Source organism: Teleopsis dalmanni, chromosome 1 (genome assembly GCF_002237135.1).
Source record: "Teleopsis dalmanni isolate 2A chromosome 1, ASM223713v2, whole genome shotgun sequence".
Taxonomy (NCBI): domain Eukaryota; kingdom Metazoa; phylum Arthropoda; class Insecta; order Diptera; family Diopsidae; genus Teleopsis; species Teleopsis dalmanni.
The window spans coordinates 134,012,897-134,031,732 of record NC_051846.1 but is presented as its reverse complement, the minus strand read 5'-3'; the positions used below and the strand labels follow the sequence as shown (position 1 = coordinate 134,031,732).

General features: G+C 30.3%; 2 protein-coding genes and 1 long non-coding RNA gene across 3 annotated transcripts; all 3 read right to left on the bottom strand.

The window, feature by feature from the left end:
• Nucleotides 1-3,347: 3,347 nt before the first annotated feature.
• LOC119666249 lies at nucleotides 3,348-3,909 on the bottom strand. Its single transcript, XR_005251406.1, has 3 exons — nucleotides 3,743-3,909; nucleotides 3,521-3,639; nucleotides 3,348-3,462 (listed from the first exon to the last, which is right to left on the bottom strand). It is a non-coding gene; the product is annotated as an uncharacterized LOC119666249 (long non-coding RNA).
• Nucleotides 3,910-10,458: 6,549 nt separating this feature from the next.
• LOC119666241 (helix-loop-helix protein 1-like) lies at nucleotides 10,459-10,917 on the bottom strand. The gene has a single exon (XM_038075525.1). The coding sequence runs from the start codon at nucleotides 10,915-10,917 to the stop codon at nucleotides 10,459-10,461; it is 459 nt and encodes a 152-aa protein (XP_037931453.1).
• A 3,765-nt stretch (nucleotides 10,918-14,682) lies between these two features.
• On the bottom strand, nucleotides 14,683-15,706 carry LOC119666215 (ATP-dependent DNA helicase PIF1-like). Its single transcript, XM_038075498.1, has 2 exons — nucleotides 15,478-15,706; nucleotides 14,683-15,413 (listed from the first exon to the last, which is right to left on the bottom strand). The coding sequence occupies exons 1-2, from the start codon at nucleotides 15,704-15,706 to the stop codon at nucleotides 14,683-14,685; spliced, it is 960 nt and encodes a 319-aa protein (XP_037931426.1).
• Nucleotides 15,707-18,836: the final 3,130 nt, after the last annotated feature.

Sequence of the window (18,836 nt, the reverse complement as noted above, 5' to 3'; positions counted from 1 at the left end):
GTTCTAATAGTGATATTAAATTACCATATGTATGCAGTTGGAATTAACGGTTGTTTGCAATTTGCAATTGAAGCGGAAGTTGTTTGAAAGTTTTTTAAGTTTAGTGTAGTTTCTAGTTGATGAAGTGTTTTCACTAATTACACTAGCACTACCGTTTTTGGTGTGTTTTTCAGAGCGCATCTTGTGATATATTCGTTTAATATGATATGTGAATAATATATATGTATAAATGTTTCAACATATATATTTTGTTTATAAGATAAACAAATTGTTAATAATAAAAAAGGGTTCTGACTACTTTTTATTTTTCATTAGATAATATACATTGTAGTGCATCACATTTACAGAGTACCTGTGCTTTGAATATTTGTAGCTTTAGCTGCTTGTGGTTCGTCAACTTAAAGCTTATATTACATTACAATTGCCAAACGTATTGAATATCAACCATAAACTGACAAAATAGTTGCCAGTTAAAGAAGTTTTGCAAACTAACAAAATGATGTCAAATAATAAATTTTTTGCAAAGTCAGGTTATGGTAAGATCTTGAACGTAATGAGTATTGGCAGTTGAATTTAAAAGAGTAGTTTTTTGGTTGTTAGTTTCCAGTGAAGCTATTAACGAGACTGTATAGCTGTTATTGTAATTAGCAGTAAAATTAGCTCGACCAAGCGTAGATAGAACGTAATTTAAAAAGTTTATTGATTTAATTGATAACGATTCTAAAACAAAATAATTACTTAATTATTAAAGTTTGTGAATACGCATCTGGCCTGGACACTTCTGCTGCAAATAAATAATCAAATATTATCTTCCATTCGGGAATTTTTACAAAAAGTAATCCATAGAAAACGCAATTGCAGATTTATGTTATATTGTAATTAGCTGAGTTTCTGTTAATATCATAATAACAAAATATATAACATCAAAAAAGAGTGGAATGCGTTGATTTGCTAAAGTAAATTGTTCTTACGCACATCTTGATGGTTCACTTCGGATAAAATTCAGAAAACTTAAAAACGATTTGGGATATAGTATATTATTAATTATCTTTAACCATAGTAACGAAGTAGGAAGCAAATTTATCTTAACAAACACTGAGTCACGGCAGCATCAGGAACTGAGGTGCAAAATAAATAAAATCACAAAGGAAAAAAATTATGTGAATAGAATCCTCAGAAACGCCTCTTAATGGCTTGACACCGTATGATACTAAGTATTTTATAATATAATAATACTGTTTCAAATAATTTTTGGGATTTATCTTTATTGTGATGGCGTTTATTCATTCAAATTGTTTTAAATAAATTTCTTTGAGACTTAACCCCATTAATTTACATTTAATTAAAATACGAATTAGTATTCAATTCTGTGTGACAATATGTTCAATTGAAACTGAGTGCTTCACTATATTCAAGCCCTGTTGGATTAAGGGACTTATTAATTGAAAACGATGAAAACTGGTGAAAATATTTTTTATTACATCAAATTCCATAAAATTTTACTGTTTCGAAATAGAAGTTTTAGGTTAAAGTAAAAATTTTTTTTATTTATAATAAATTATTGTTTCTTACAATGAGATTGTGAATAATTTTTTAAGTTTTAATACTACATAATAAATATTGCAATTTATATTTTAGCTATATAATTGTAGTATAATAACATATATAAAAAATAAGTAAACCTCATCTTACGAACCTTATTTAATTTAATTGGGTTAAGTCACATTAAGATAAATAATGAATAATGTATTTAAGACGATGAATTAAATTTGCAACTCACAAAGAAGTGATGTTACTTCTTCTGGTTGTTCAATTCTAATTAATGGATCGTTGGTCAGATCTTTTTCAACGAGAAACACTAGATATAGTGTAAGATTTCTAGCTAAGGGGTTTTCATGTTTTGTAAGCTTTTTATTGTATTTATTTATAATGTTTTCAAACTAAGCTTCAAGTAGTGGGATTTGTAGATCATAGTGAATACTTTCATTTCTAATAGACTATAGAGTGTCAGTTATTGATCGCAATAATTTTCTATTATACAAAAGTAATTTGTATTTTAGAGAGAGGCTGATCCTAATGAATTTATTAATATTTTTTCTAAATAAAATATTGAAGGTGTTTAAAAGCTGCTACAACATTTCTGATTCGCATAAATTCCTTTTGTCATTGCAAATGTTGTGGTGACAACATTTTTTATTATTGTTAAAAAGTTTAGACTTGTAACAGCCGGTACTACCGCCAATTTCACTATTAATTACACAAACCCCTTTAAAACTTTGTGAACAAAGTCCAGAACTAAATCTGGAGAAGAGTTCTTAATCTATTCTGGTGACAGAAATTCCATATGAAACAAGTTTCTTCTGTGCGTTATTAAAGCAGGACAGTCACAAAGAATGTGCATAGTAGTTTACTGTTCTTTGAGGCATAATTTGCATTTCGAATTAGATAATCGTAGTTTATGAAATTAATATTTTAGGCCATAATCACCTGTAATGAAACCCGATATCAACCTTAAATCACATTTTAAGAATTTGAGAATGTTTTTGTAGGAGTACGGTTTTATCAGTGCTTTGCTTTGTCTAAGTTCTGAGAAGTCTTATCAGTACTTCAGCTGCATATGATTTTCCCTCTCATTGATAATTTGTTTTGTGTAACCCACAAAAGGGTTGAGGGCCTGTGAAAGCAGTTTTTGATGCAGTTCTGGCTAGCTCAACAGCTTGTTCATTTCTCAAAAATTCCCTGTGACCTGGAACCTAGTAAAGGAGTACCTTATGCCGAACTGCAAGTAACTGTAGGAACTTACAACACTCAAGGACCTGTTTCGCTTTGACAGTTCAAGAAAACAGAGCTTTAGCTTGGTCTTTTAATGGGATAACAGATGTTTAAAGTATATAGAACATAGAACGTGTGTTTGATTTAGGTATAGGATAGTCTCTTGAAATATTGTATTTCAGTAATTGTAAAGTGAGGGACACTGCTAACAAGGTTAAGTCGTTTTCAGACGTCTTCATACTAAAACACCTGTGTCAGGATGTGCTTTCCCCATCAGGGTGATTGATTTTGTAGAATAAATAACAAGGAAAACAGAAATTCTTATTTGTTAAGTGTATTTCCGAGTAAAGCATTATATCTTTTAGGTAACATAAAACTAATAAGCATTGCAGATACTGAATTTTTTGAAGTTGCTCTGGTTGAAGAAACGATATGGAAAGTGCTGTTGCCAATAAGATAAGCTTTGAACGTATCTAGAGGGTTAAAGCAGCATTCTTAGAGTTAAATGGAGGTATTTTAAATTTTTGTAATTTATTATTAATTTTTATTAATAAAATATTATTTATTACCATTATTTTCCTTGCCTGCACATAATATAGTACTGCAATCTAATAACATATGTACATGGAAAACATTGACTCTGAGCTAACAAAGTCGACATATGGTGAAATAATCACTATGAGGCAGCACCTACGAATTCAAAAACAGTCATTAAGACGAATGGATTAAAATCTTACGTATCTCTTACCTATAAGATTGGTTGTTAAGTAAAAATTCATAGTATTGGATAAACTATTTTAATGGTGTATAAATTGTGTATAAATGCATTTACATAGAATTTCTGCAGAATTTGATCATCAATAACAACTAAAATATTGCAATAAGCAATTACTTTTCAAGAGCAAAATTTCATAGTTGGGTTTCTTTTATTTTTCGGCTTTGATATAAAAAAAAAATATTTATTAAATACCTGATTTGCACTGAAATGTAAGGCCATACTGGAAATTTTGTAATTAATTTCATTCCAATTTCTGAATTTTTAAAAACGTTAGATAAACATATTTTACACCATAATTTTGAAACCGAACGATTTACATTTTATAAAATAATTAAGAAAATATTTTATTTTGGTATACCTTTTTTATGTTAAAATTTATGTTAAAGTTTTCACTGAATACTTTTATAGGAAAATAATAATTGACTTCGAACTGTGAAATATATTGCATAGGTTACTAAGAAACATTGTTGATTTTTGGAATGTATCAAGTGAAATTCCAGATATGCATTCAAATGCATAAAAACGTGTACAAACTAATGATAAATATTCTCAAAAAAAACAAAACATATAACCTAGGATTTGATTTTAATAGAAATGACACATACTAAGTAAAATTCGTTTTAAAGAATTATATAAAAACACGAAACAGTTTTTATAATTTTATATTTAAAACAGTTTAAATATAAAAAACTCACACCTATGTATTCATTTTGGCGTACTGGTAAGAAAATTTCAATTTCATTTTTAAATTTCTATTATATTATCAGTTTGGATATATATGTATGTAACTCCATCATGTAGACTAAATATTTTCGAATTTTCATTATTTTGACTTTTTCATTCATCGTCCGAAGACACAACCAATTTTTTATAAACATGCGCTTGATTTCTTTCCACATTCTACTGAAGGTATAACTGCTGTAACCTAACATGTACTCATATTTGAAGCAAGGTTTCTTTTAATAATATACATGGATCATTGCGTTTTTTATTTCCTTTCAGCCCATTACTTTAACTATATAGCCCATTAACTTTATATAGTAATTTGAACCCATGTATACTTGTGTATATTCGATTGGAAGCCATGATTTTCACAATAATTTCAGTTTTAAGGCGCTGTAGTCTTGGTGATTGTACTCCATGAAGCATCACATCGTTTTTGGATCTCTTTTGGTTGATTAAACAGTATCCTAATATCATTATTCAATATTTTAGGTATTCAAGTTATCTGTAAGTTAATATTTTTTAAGGGCAAACGTTTCAATGCTTCCCAATTTTAGTGATTTTTACCATTATTGTAGATTGCCATGTTCGCACGATGTATATGTATTAAAATAACGACACCCACTGTATGGGTTTACATCCCACATACAAACAAAAATTGCTAAAATGATATTAAGCATTTGTAAGAAACTTAGTAATATTAATGTCAAAACGATTAATGTCGATTGCAAAAAAATATTACCTAAAATTATGAACACAATAATGTAAAATGGAGAAAAGTACAACACATTATATGTGTTACTTCATATGATAATCTGTGTGAGTTTTCAATTTTAAATTTGAATTTTCAAATGACTGCTGACAAACAATTTTTACTTAAGTTAAGCTTAAGTTTAAAATTACTAAAGAAATTATTTTTATGGCTGTTTTAAAAAGGGAACTACACGTAAATAAAGAATTTCTTCTAAATTTAAGCAATAGTAACTCATACTTAATTCACGAGTTTTTCATCGGGCGTATTCAGCCACTTCTAAGTGCGGCAAAAAACAATAAGTGTCTTCCTAAAGTTTCTAATTTATACGCCAAACAACATCACTACTTTCTTTATCTGACAGACTTGTTATAAAGTGTTGAATTATTAAAGAAACTACAGAAAATTTTATAAGTGATCTATTGTGAGCCTTAATTGAAAATTTCAACGAATAATCCAATCATCTATCAACAGTTGTTGGCAAATTTAATATTAATAATTAAATATTAAAAATATTAAATATTTAAACTAAACGTTTTAAGCATCTGAAAATTGTAAAAACAATTATTTTAAAAAATACAAAACTTTTTAAAAATATTAAGGAGAATTTTTATTAATTTTGTTAACAATTACTAACAAGTTCATACTTATTAAACGAAATTTCATAATTTTCTACATTGTTAACCTTACTTTTTATACGCTATTCCTATTAATTATTTTCTTTTAATTTTTTAATAAATATGCGAAATTTACGTACTGTAACAGTACGTACTGCAGTTTACGTACTGTAAGGCAGAGCTGGTGCTGGGGTTTACTCGAAAGAGCTAAATCTAACGTGCACTCTACATCTAGGAATATATGTTTCCGTCTATCAAGCGGAACTTATGGCGGTCTCTCATGCTCTGGATCACCTATTGGATTGTCAGGTATATCAGAAAAAGATTCTGATAGCGCTGGACAACCAAGCAGTTATCAAAAGCATGCAAAAGACATACATAACTAACAGCTTAGTACAAGAATGTGTAACGAAGCTCATGGAATGTGCTCATGGAAATGAGATGACGATCATGTGGGTTAAAGGACACATCGGTATTGAGCAAAACGAGAAGGCAGATGAACTTGCAAAGCAAGGATCAAGCCATAATTTCTGTGGCCCGGAGCCCAGAATACCATTGGGGTACAGCATGACGGCAGCCTATGTCAATAAGTGGATAATCTCACTTCATCTTAATAGATGGAGAGAGTTGAGCACTTCTAGACAGACCAAACTCATGTTACCTAAACCGTGGGCCAGGGAAGCGATAAAAGTGCTTAGCTATTCGCGGATCACTCTAAGCTGGCTGACCTCACTAATTACTGGACATGGCAACTTCAAGTATCACCTCAAAAAGATAACTCTTGCTGAGGAAGACACTTGCAGACTATGTCTAGAAGAAAAGGAGACAGTGGTGCATATATTGTGCCAATGTCCAGCACTGGCAAGTAGGAGGAAGACTGTTTTGGGACACCATTGGGTTGGTGACGACTTGGCAGGAAACCTCAAGCTAAATGAGATGCTTGCATTAACAAAAGATGTAGTTATGCGAACGGAAGCCACTCCAGCTTTAACTCAATAACAACATCCGAGAATCGAAGGACGAAAAAGGACCCAAGTCGTTTCGTGTTCTACTTCGACTAATCCTTCACTTCAGTGGGGCCACTTGTTGGACAGTGCGCTGTCCCAACGTCCCACCATATATATATTTTTTACGTACTGTAACGACACTTTTGGGGTGACGTTCAAAAATATAATTTTTGCTGGAGTATCCTCAGCCGTTGTCCAGGGTCGTAACAATAAAATTTGTATTCGCTGAGACAGAGTTTTGATTGTTAGGAAACAAGAAGCGTAGATTTGTAATATTTTATTAAATACTTTATTTACTCCAAGAAAACTATATGTATCCAACAAAATACATTTATAATTCAAAATAAATAATAATAATATAATAATAATAAATAATAATAAATATAATTCAAATAAAAAAAAGAAATATTTTTATAATTCAAAGAAATTATTATTCCCGCGCTTGATTATTTCATAGAGATGAACTTATGTCTCCTGAATACATGAATTGTACACGAGATCACTGTTGTAAAAGATAACGATGCTTCTGCGGTTGGCTTTGGTTTATGTGTTGAGAAGACTCCTGGCAGGACCGCGTGGCGAACCGAGTTTCTCTTCTCCTTTCGTAAACGACGGATGCCCTGTGCTAAGAAATATAATAATTTGTCTGAATTAGTCAGGTTAGAAAAATTATGATAATAATTTAATAATTTGACCGAATGGGCCAGGTTTATAATACTTTGGCTGAATGAACCAGAGTACTAAATAAGCCAAAGTACTTGTCCCTTTTAAAGTGAAAATCCAAGTCCTCGGTCACATGCGCGTTATTTTATACAGAATATGCCGTATATTTTGTACTATTTATGTTACTTGCTTTTTGTGCTTTTCTCGTGTACTTTGTGTTTTGTTCAACAAAAGCTTTCATGCTTTGACATTTCTTGTTGTTTGTAATTCACTACGTTTACGCGAGTCTTAAAATCACTTTTAAAACTGATTTTAAAATTTGTTCTTAGAGCGTTTACGCACAAAAATTAAAAGCACTTTTAAGGTAGCTGTCAATCAATCAGCTGTTTAACAGTAAACAGAAATGTTGATTTTAAACATTTTTAAAATGAATAGAGTAAAACTACAAATTGTTTTACTTTTATTGTAAAAAAGAAATATAACCAAAATTGTAGAAAATAATAATGAAGCAACAATGCAGATTTTTAAAACATCTCGTAAAAAATTTACAAAATTACGAGAAATGCGATTGCAGCTCTTTAATAAAATGGCAATAAGTTCCGCTAATGAGGCTTTAATGAATGTAAATGTTTTTATAAAGTTTTTCACACATAAAATATTTAGAATGCATTTTTGTTTTTAACTTCCACCACGAATAAGAACTTTTAGCAAAAGGAAGAGAAGTTCGGAATGGTGGGATGTTGAAGTTCTGTAGTTCTATGACGATGAACAATGGATTGTTGATTTTAGAGTGAATCGACAAATATTTTTCAGGCTTGTAGATTTACTTAAGGATAAAATGGCACCAGCAGAAAATACTTTCGTTGAAGGGTTGAATATTCCCAACCTGAATATATGTACAATCGACAAAATTTGTCGTCCGGACAACTTATGCGAGATCATATATGCGCGTACTTGGCGAGAAAATTTCCACTTCTACATAGAAGCAATTAAAAAAATAATGTAGAAAAAACCAATTTTAAATTAATTAATTTATAATTTTTTTTATAACTAACAATATAATATATATAATATAATATATTTATAACAATTTGTGCTTAATGACAAATTTAAATAATTGAAAATAATAAACTTAATTTAAACTAAACTAAAATGTTTTAAATATATAGTAAAGTTAAGATTTTCAAATAGAGAATAAAAAATAAACAAGTTTAATTAATTTAGATTCTGGGATGCAATTAGGCTTTTTCTATATTTTTTGCCGTCTAACAATTTAATTATTTGTTTTTCTGCAAATATTTTAATTAAACATTCTTCCTCCTCTTTCATCCAATTTTTTCTTTTCATTTCCCTTTTCTCCATATTTTTAGTTATTTGGTTAGTGTTATTTGTAATAAAATTCAAATTATTTGTACCTATTTACTGTTAACAGCTGACAATTCAAACCTTAAACTGCTTTTAAGGTGTTTACGCAAAGATTAAAAGTGACATTTCTTACTAAAAGTGATGTTAAACTACATTTAGTAAGCTTAAAGTGCTTTTAAGCAAAATTCAATTTAGGGTGTTTACGCGATCTTAAAATCGATTTTAAGAGCCTTAAAACAACTTTTAAGGCTCGCGTAAACGTAGTGATTGTTTGTTTGTTACATTTATTTTGGTTCATGTGCGCGTTTATTTTTTTGTTTTAAATTTAATAAAATTTATTTAGATAATTAAATATAATTAATTAATGAAATAAAAATTTTAATAATAATTTTGTTAGATTATTTGATTTTTAATATATCCAATAAAAATAAATATTAGTGAATTTAATATTAGTGAAAATAAATATTAATGAACTTCGATGTATTTATATGTAGGCGGAAATTTGGTGTAAAAATTTCCGTCCTTACACTTGTTAATTGTGAAAACATAACATTTGACAGATATATTGACATCACTGTTGCATGATGCCAATATGTCAGCAAGACACTTAAGCAAGTTAATTGAAACTTTCTTATGTTGGAGATAATTATTAAAAAATTATCGATAAAATTCATTAAAATAATTTTTGTAAAAACCATTATAAGATTTTTTACTGTATAAAATTAAAGTTATTATTCGCATGCTCATAGGTCTCCTTGTGCTAAAAATTCTTTACGCCTTCGTCCGCATCTTTATCCGTAAAACTAACATCAGTTACATCAGGCGTTTTCGATGGCTCGCAAGTTACTGGCTTATACTGGCCGAAATGTACGCAAAACAACAACACTATCTTCTCTATCTAGGCCAGTAATTGTTAACAGATTACAACAGTGATGCCATTGTCTCGCTTGGCGAATATAGGTTAGCATGCGTTTTTTGCCACACAAACGCCTATTCTTACTTCACACCGTACGCGTAAATGTTTTAATGCAGAATTTATACTCAGTTCCTTAAGTTTTTGTAAAGTGAATAGCAAATTACTCTGTTACTCATTTAAAGTTGATTATATTTATTGAATCATAACATTTTTTAGTATTAAGATAAGAAGACAACTTTAATTAAAACAATCATTAAGTTCTATACTTCTAAGAGAAGTAGCACAAAAAACATAAAATTGTATACCAACTGTTGTATACATAGATTTATTTTTATTATTAAATAAAAATACAACAACCAATAGATTTTTTTTCGTTAATAGCAATACGTAAGCCAATGTAAAAAGTTTACTACAAAAATACATAAACTGCTTCTAAAATAAATGTATTTATTTTAGTTAATATAGCTCATATATACCGTTATATGGGTGAATACTGCATGCCCAAGGGTGGTGGATGCTGCATGCCCAAGCAAACACGCTAGCACTCCACTGGTGCGTGTATTTTGTGAAGACGCAGATGGTTTTGTGTTATTAATGTAGCTTTTATACAAAAACGTCTCCACAGAACATAAGGGTTCAATTATTTATTTAAAAAAAAAGAAAACAAAATTTTTAAATCGATTGATTGTACTACATGAGTATTGCGTTTTTAGTATTTTTATTTCTTAATATTAAATATGCAATAAAATAACATAAAAAGAAAACACACAAACGTTTAAATAATATTATCACAATTTAACCTAATTATACATATAAGTGTAGTACCAATTACTTAAATAGTACTTAAAAGTACTTAAATAGAACATCTACGGAGTTTCCAAAACGTGGTTCAAGTAAGCAATGTAACAAATAGCTAATTTAAGTATCTCAATTTTAGAAAGTTTTTTATCTGGTGGCAGTGTTGGTAATAATTTTCTGAGTTCAGCAAACGAAACGTTAAATGCTTCCACACGAATTCGTTCACGAGTAGCATGAGCAGTTCTATACTTAAGTGTGGCACGTCTACGACGTCGTCTTTCTTCTCGCGATAAGCCAACTAATTCGGCAGGATCCAGATGTGTAATTGGAGTAGTGCGACGTCTGGGCGCTGGAGTAGGTGGCGGCTGTGTGGCTTGTGGTAAAGTCTCGCAAGCCAAACGCGCTTGAAATCGCTTATCAATATCAAGTGCATAATCATGGTTCTCCACATTATTGATATCTTGTAAATAGTAACGACCAAGAGATATGCTTTGCGAAGGTACCAAATGTGTCATATCATAAACCATAATGTGTACAGCTTTCTATAAAAAAATACAATAGAAAAATTAAGATAAACATTACTTCTTCAGATATAATTATATTTATTTTTATTCTAGAACAAAAACATGTTTGCACGAACACCCATTTCTTTTGGGGATATTTTCAACCGCCTTTCGCACGTGTGGTTTGCTTATATTCACAATGAAAATTTGTTAACTATTCTTCAAACACATGCAGCTTTAAAATGCAATATTTGGATTATAGTTTGAAACTTGTGTTCATACACTTAAGGGGTTATTAAGGGCTTTCAATTACTTTTAACGCATATTGTCAATACACCAACCCTTTTCTCTACACTTGCCTCGTTTTGCGACACCACTTTCGAATCAAGTCTGTCAATCTTACTATTTATAATACTGTTTTCATTTTGGAACATATTTTCACACCTCTGTAAATATTTTTTCTGTATGTGAACATTTAACAAAGAAAGGGAACTTCTCTGTCTTCCTCACCAATGTTGATCAACATACTTCTTGAGCACGTTTTGCAATTTGCAATAAAAATTTATTATTTATGCATAATAAATATTTTTTGCTCTATGTTTTACGATTAAAACATAATCCTTTCGGTAAATTTGTATCTTAAACAATCAAATATTGTTAACAATTGAAAATAGTCATAAGGGTTAAGTACCGATTTCGATTTCATCACATACATATATATTTATTTTCAAAAGTAATAGTAAACTCATGTGCTTACTTTTGATTTAACTATTAATATTGATTTTAGATGCTTCTACTGCAATAAAACATGATCAGGTGGGCAAGGTGGAGGTAAAAGTGGACGAAATGGGCGACCGCCGACGGCCTCGCTCCCACAGGGGTCTCGTTAAAAGGTATACATCAAAGAAGATTTTATTATTATGATATTCTCTGATATTTAGTGTTAGTCGCAACTGTGTTAAATGTGAAAATTATGATTTGTTTTTGACAAACGAATTTAAAAATGCAAGAGCATAACATACACTCATATAGAACGAAAGAAGCGTGTAATGAGCCCAATTACTTGTAGAAGAAGTAGTTACGAATCATATTTTGTTGTGTTATTGAAAGGAATTATTTAATCCTGAATTGTGGGCTAATGAAGTTGGTAACAGGACTTGGTAACTGTCATTTGATTGACATGGGGTAAATCTGACAATCTAGATCACTTTTAATGAGAATCTCTTTTTTTGTTGAAAGAACCAGAATGAGCAAAGAAGCAACAATTGTTCAATTATGACCATATTATGACCTATACAATCCGTTGAAATACGGTAAGCAGTAAACTTTTTTACCACAATGATAGAAGCAACCATAATTACTACCGACTGTCAAATTAAAACACTTGATGAATATTTTGAACAATTTGGTAAAGTAACTCATCTTGAAAATTTCAGCAGAAAATTTCATTTATTTTAATTTGTGTTTATTTAAATTTGATTATAAAAAATAATAAAATGATAATAAAAAGGGCCTCGCAATTCTGATGTCACCGACGTCCAGAGCTGGTCTAGCTCCGCCCTTGATTGTGAGTAAAAGTTACCAAGAAACCATATGTCTGATATTGGATTCGAACGAAAGTTTTATTTGTAATTTTAGCTGTCAAAAATGTTCGTTTTGTACTGAAAGTAACAACAATTGACAGCTAAAATTAAAAACGAAACTTTTGTGTGATTCCAGCATAAAATGAGTTTTGACTCCGCGTATTTTTCGAAGTAAATAGTTGTCCAGAGGCAACTGTAACTTTTCTTTAAAAATTTAAATTCTTTAAAATCTATGTTTAATCCTAATTTTATTCCTAAATAAATAAAAAGTCCGATCTCAATTTCCAAAGATATAAAAAAGAATGTTACACCAACGAATTCTAAATTACGCTGCTAGTTTTCTGGTACAAAATTTAGATTTTGAGTGAGCGTTTTCTAACTGAAGTAGAATGAAACAATGAGGATATAATTATATTAATGTTATTTTAATCATATATAATGCCAGTTTAATTTTGGAGCTTATTATTCGATCTCATAAGGTGAAAGCTCATTGTTCTTTTAGCTGGCTACTCGAGCTGACTACTCGAACTGGCTACCATGAAATCAAAGAGAATCAATTTTTTGGTTCTGCATTCACAATAGGAGTATTCTGGCAACAGATTAGTTGTTTATCAAATTATTACAACAAAAATTTGCATACAAAGAAAAACTAAGCAGAGAATCTACGGAGATTCTCAGATTAGCAAAAATTTGTTTATTAGTGCTGCCAGTACCAAGTGTCGGCGCTATTAGCATAGAGCGTCACAAAAAGAAAATTAAAAAATAATAACATAAATTAATAAATAAAATTCAGTAAAACTATAATTTTTAAAAAGAAAAAATATTATTAAAAAGTATATAATTGAATATTCTACTTCTTGATATATGACACGTTTGCAATTTTAGTTATATGATAAATTATTTGATATGATAAGATAAATTATATGATAAATTTAAGTGATTTTAAAATTTACGAATATTTGAGTATTTCACTGTAAACATATGTATGTTTCGCTTTTGCTGCTGCTACAAGTGCTTCCAAAGCATTTGCACATAACAAAATAATCAGATTGCGCATTTTGGGTCGTTCACGCAATAGGTTATATTCAAAATGCTAATCTTTTTTTATATATATATATATAAGTTTTTCAATCTGTTGCCTGAATACCCCTAATCTATGTATTATTTTCTGTGATACAACTTTTCCCTCAAAAAAGGGGATTTTCGAAATATTACCCGATAACTGTATAATCGTACACAGTAAGAAAGAAATTGTCGAGAAAACTATAAGGCTGCGGTTACATTGCATGCGTTTCTGGTCTTGAGTGTTCTTATAAACAAATCAAATCTTCGTGCAAAATCGAAGGTGTAAATAGTAAAATTGAGGGGTGTGTGTTGTTTTCACGTAATTTTAAGTTTATAAATGGAAATAAATTTTAAAAAATATACTTCTTTTAGGAAATGGATTGCAATTTGCTTATTTCTTTGTTTGAGGAAAACTCGACAAACTCTACATATTTATACCTTGAAGAATAAAAATCATGCTCCCAAATTCATCTTTTGTTATATAAATTAATAAATAACTTGATAACGAATTTTCGCTAAATATATTTCATCTTTACTATCCATTTTGTTTTGAAAACAAAACAAACAGAACTGTTAATTCAGAAGTGATGTAACCACAACATGCGATGTGTTCGCATGAGAAAACATATGTACAAGCACGTAAGACAAAATTCGCACACAATGTAACCGCAGTCTAATAAGCCCTTTCTTTTGTAAGCATGACATAAAAGAATAACATTAAATAAGCAATGTTTTTGATGGCAACTCTGAAAGAACGCTTATACAGTCGAATTCCGATAATTCAAAATCGCAAGAAAACAGTATTTTTTACGAATTAGAGGGGTTTACGAATTATCAAGATTTAGATTTAACAAGATTAAAAAATAGGAAAACACGAATTAACCGTGCTTTTACATTTCAGTTGTTTTTCAATTATTTTATATATAACTTTACTAGGTGAGCCCGCGAACTTCGTACCGCGTAACAGTCAATAAATGTTATATTAAATTATAGGTAAACTAAATTTAGAAATTTATTAAAGTAATAAAATGAATACAAAAAATTTATTGTATTCAATAGTTTATTAGGATATTGATATATAATTAATTATTTTAATAGTCTGTCAGCAAGAACCTATGGGTTGCACTCTGATTGATTCTCTTCAATAAAGAACCTTGTGATATACGATATTTTTTGTTTTTTTATCAGGCGCAAGAACAAATAAAGCAGATGGTTTGCCTACACGTGAACATGCCACGTACAATTGACCATGTGAAAAACATGCATTTTCTAGATTCAGATCACAAACACTAAAGGATTGACCTTGTGATTTATTTATAGTCATAGCGAATGCAAGCCGAATAGGAAATTGAATTCGTTTAAACTCAAAGAGCATATCGATTGAGATCATTGGAATCCTCGGAATGAGAACTTCATCACTTTTGAATTTTCCTTTGAGTATCATTGCGTGAATCACATTGGCCATCAGTTTTGTTATCACTAAACGCGTTCCATTGCATAGTTTTGGTTGGTTTAGATTTCGAAGCATAATGACTACCGAACCAATCTTTAATTGTAAATTGTGCGGTGGTAAGCCAGGCACATCTAAGGAGTTCAAAAATTCAGTTGGATAGTTGGTAGCTTCTTCTTCGTTTGTTACACAGTCAATAGATTTGAATGTATGCAGAGTACCAACGATTTGATTTTGAATTACAAAGTTTAAGTCATTCACATCTTTGTTCTTAGCTGCCAAAATTGCTCGCTCACTCAACCATTTTTTGTTTTTATGATTATCAATGATCGGAAATACTTCATTGATGAGTTCGTCTTTTGATGAAACGAAATTGCAAAAATTTGAAGGAAATGCAATTAATCCGCTCGATTCTTCAACAGCTACACGGCCATTACCGATTTACAGCAATTGCTTGGAGAACTCTTCAGCAGATGTATCGTTTACCAATGCAACTCATGTTTGTTACCAGTTGAAGTTTCTTCACATAGCGCCAAAGATTTGATGATTTAAGGCAAGCATTTATTTCGTCGGCAGCAGTCGATTTTGGAATGACTGGGAGTGTTTGGCGAAAATCGCCAGACAGTAAAATCATTGCGCCTCCAAAACATCTCGAGTCATTGCGATGATCTTTCAATGTTCTGTCAAGTGCTTCTAATGCGCGTTTGTGCGCCATTGTACATTCGTCCCAGATGATGATTTTAGATGCTACTAAAACTTTAGCCATTGCAGAATGCTTCGCAATATTACATATCGGTTGCTCGGTAGTTCACGTTCACGTTCCAATTCTCGATTAAATGCGTTATTTATTCCACGATCAGGAGCTGGCATTCCTAATCTGACCAACAAACTAGATATGGTAACATATGTCTTCGATCAAGAGCAAAGCCTGATTATGCATTTCATCATTCACCTCAAGATCGGGATTTCTTGAACTGACACGAATTCTATGTAAAATGTCTTCTGACATGTTATCCTTATATTTGTTCCACAGGTCACGTGGATTCGATGGTATATTGATAACAATATTTATTTATTATTTTTGAATTTATTATATTTGAAATTTCAAATATTTGAAATATTTGAAAAAAAAATTTAAAAAGAAATCAATATCACTCAAACTTTCGAACTGTCAACAGTTTGAAACAGCATTTACAAATTTATTATTTTTGCTAAAATTAGTGGATTTTTCCAATATTTTATAATGTATTCTGCTATTCGGAGCGGAGACGATTCCAACAAATCAAAGATAATTAAAATCGGTTCAGCCGTTCTTGAGTTATGAGTGGTGTAACTAACACGACTTTCTTTTATGTATATAGATTAGAACTAAATAATGCAATATATATTATATTCTACGTGCAATTAATTTAAAAAGAAAATAAAAACATATATAAAATTGTATAAAGAAAATCAAAGTTTAACTTTAAAAAAGTTTGTAATTGTTGATTGCGTCAGATTCTTTTCGCATATCTCTTCAATTGATTTCTCTGAACTTTATAAACAATCAAAACGATTTTTTTTGACATCATGTTTTGAAACATAATATCGCAGTTGTTGAATGGCCGATATGGTTTGTTTATTTGTTATTAGTTATTCCTCACCGGCGCTGTCATTCTCATCGCTCTCTTATTAATAGCCGCAACTTCTTCCAAAATTTTGTTATCTGTTAACATACCAGATACAGGCACGTCATTACCAATGTTCACGTACTCATCGAAACGTGTGATATTTTTGAAGTTCTCACATATACGGCCCCATGGATAATCTATGTTGAATTGTTCGACTTGACATAAATTTTCGTTTAAATCTTTATAAAACCGCAAGACCGGAACCAGTTTCAAATGCAAGATCTGCTGACACTATTGCATGCTTTATAAGAAATTTGCATTGCTGCAAATAGCGTACATTTTTTATCAATACTATTAACCAGGATAATAACCATATTCTTGCGGTAAAATAATTTCAAATTTTTTATAGCACCTTGGTCAAGGGGTGCAGCTTGGAAGTGGTATTTACTTTACTTTTATGTGGGTAAGATTAGGGAATCCATTATGCGATGTACATTTGTCCATAAATAACAACATCTTTCGATTTTTAGTTTACATGCAATCATTCAGCATCTGAAACCATTCGTTCAATAGAATGTGTCGAGAAATCATTGAGAAGCTACGAATGTTTTTGAAGCACCTTAAATTTGCAGTCAGATTTTTTGTTCTGCATTACAAATTATAAGTGTTTTATTGGTCTACATTACGAATTATAAGAGGTTTAATGTTCATTGAATTTCAAATAAAATACTAATTAATGAAGAGACCAAAATATATGGAAATTTTACGAATGTTTTTAAGGGACCAGCAATTTATTACGAATTATTGGGGTTATCGATTTATCGACTGTATATGCAAAACACGTAATAAAATATGAAGTTAAAGTTTTGAAAATAAATAATAATTCTTTGCAATTATGAGTAAGAATTTTTATTTTTTACATGATTGTGAATAAAATTTATATTTTTCAATAATTGAGTATATATTTTTAAATTCAGAAAATTAAAAAGAATTGAATGTTATTTGTTAAATATTTGTTGAGAGTTAACTAGAAATTTTTTCATATTTTTTTTCATATTTCTAAAAAGCGTTCACAATGGACGAATTTTTAGTTTTGGAAACCGTGCGATTTTAGGTGCTTATTAGTTAAGCATCTTCAAAAAGGTTGGACTAAATAAACCAGCAGTGTTGGTATTTCATATGTTATTTTTAAAATAAGCGGTTGTTCTTTTGTGAAATACTTATAAAAGAAAAGGTCTAATATTGCTTTAAAAAAAATATTCTTTAGAAGAAAATACGTGGAATCATTTGTAAACTTTATTCTCTCTAAGCTATTTTTGATATATCGTACCAACTGAGGTACCAAACGCTAAATGAAAAGATTTTTGTTTTAAAAGATACAAATGACAGTCCTTCAACAAACTTGCTATAAATATTTAAATAAACGTTTCCTTTTAATAATCTTTTTTCAAAACATTGGTATCTCAAATATTCTGAAGTCGAAGAAAAGCCGGCCCAGCAGCGTCCAACAGTTTTATACAATTTTTCGAAATTTAATTTTTTGTGTAATGAAGGTAAGTATATTTTTTCTTAATTAATATATGGTTCACTAATAACATTTGCTTTGTTAATTTCGAACAGATAGTTGAATTTGTTTATTAATACGTTCATATTATACATGATTTTTATAAATTCAGCATCATATAATATTTTAGGTGTAGTAAAAATAAATTCATTATTTTCAATAGATGGCTATAGTTATCTGTATTTCGTGTTGTAAAAGTACGATCGACCCCATTGCCCGAATTTCCATCTGCAAATCGCTGTTGAATCCCACAAAATCAACCCATTTCTGATCACTTAAAACAACGCCAAGCGAAAACGGTACTGTTCGAATCCCGGTAAACTGATTGAAAGGGTGGCCAAGCCAGAAAGATTGACAGTCAGAAAGGTTTTGCTATGTTTTTGGTGAGACTGTTTTCCTACGGCAAAATTCTTAAGTCGGAACTATACTGTCAACAAATGGACCGTTGAACCGTCTGAAAGAAAAAATCGCCCAGAAACGGCCAGCTTTAGGCAATAGGAGAGAAATTGTCTTCCATTAGGACAACGCCAGACAACATACATCGATAATGACTTGGCAAAAGCTCAGGGAGCTTAGTATAGTCCAAACCTGGCACCAAGCGATTACTATCTGTTCCTGTCCGGAAAAATGCGCTTCAAGAAAGGCTTGTAAAAATCGACTCTCTCAATTTT

What these genes read in the sequence shown, in the direction of transcription:
- LOC119666241 (XM_038075525.1), bottom strand. Translation starts at nt 10,917, where the DNA reads ATGGTTTATGATATGACACATTTGGTACCTTCGCAAAGCATATCTCTT.
- LOC119666215 (XM_038075498.1), bottom strand. Translation starts at nt 15,706, where the DNA reads ATGGCGCACAAACGCGCATTAGAAGCACTTGACAGAACATTGAAAGAT. An exon ending in AACAAACATGAGTTGCATTG is followed by an intron (nt 15,414 to 15,477) that starts GTAAACGATACA and finishes ATGGCCGTGTAG; the next exon opens with CTGTTGAAGAATCGAGCGGA.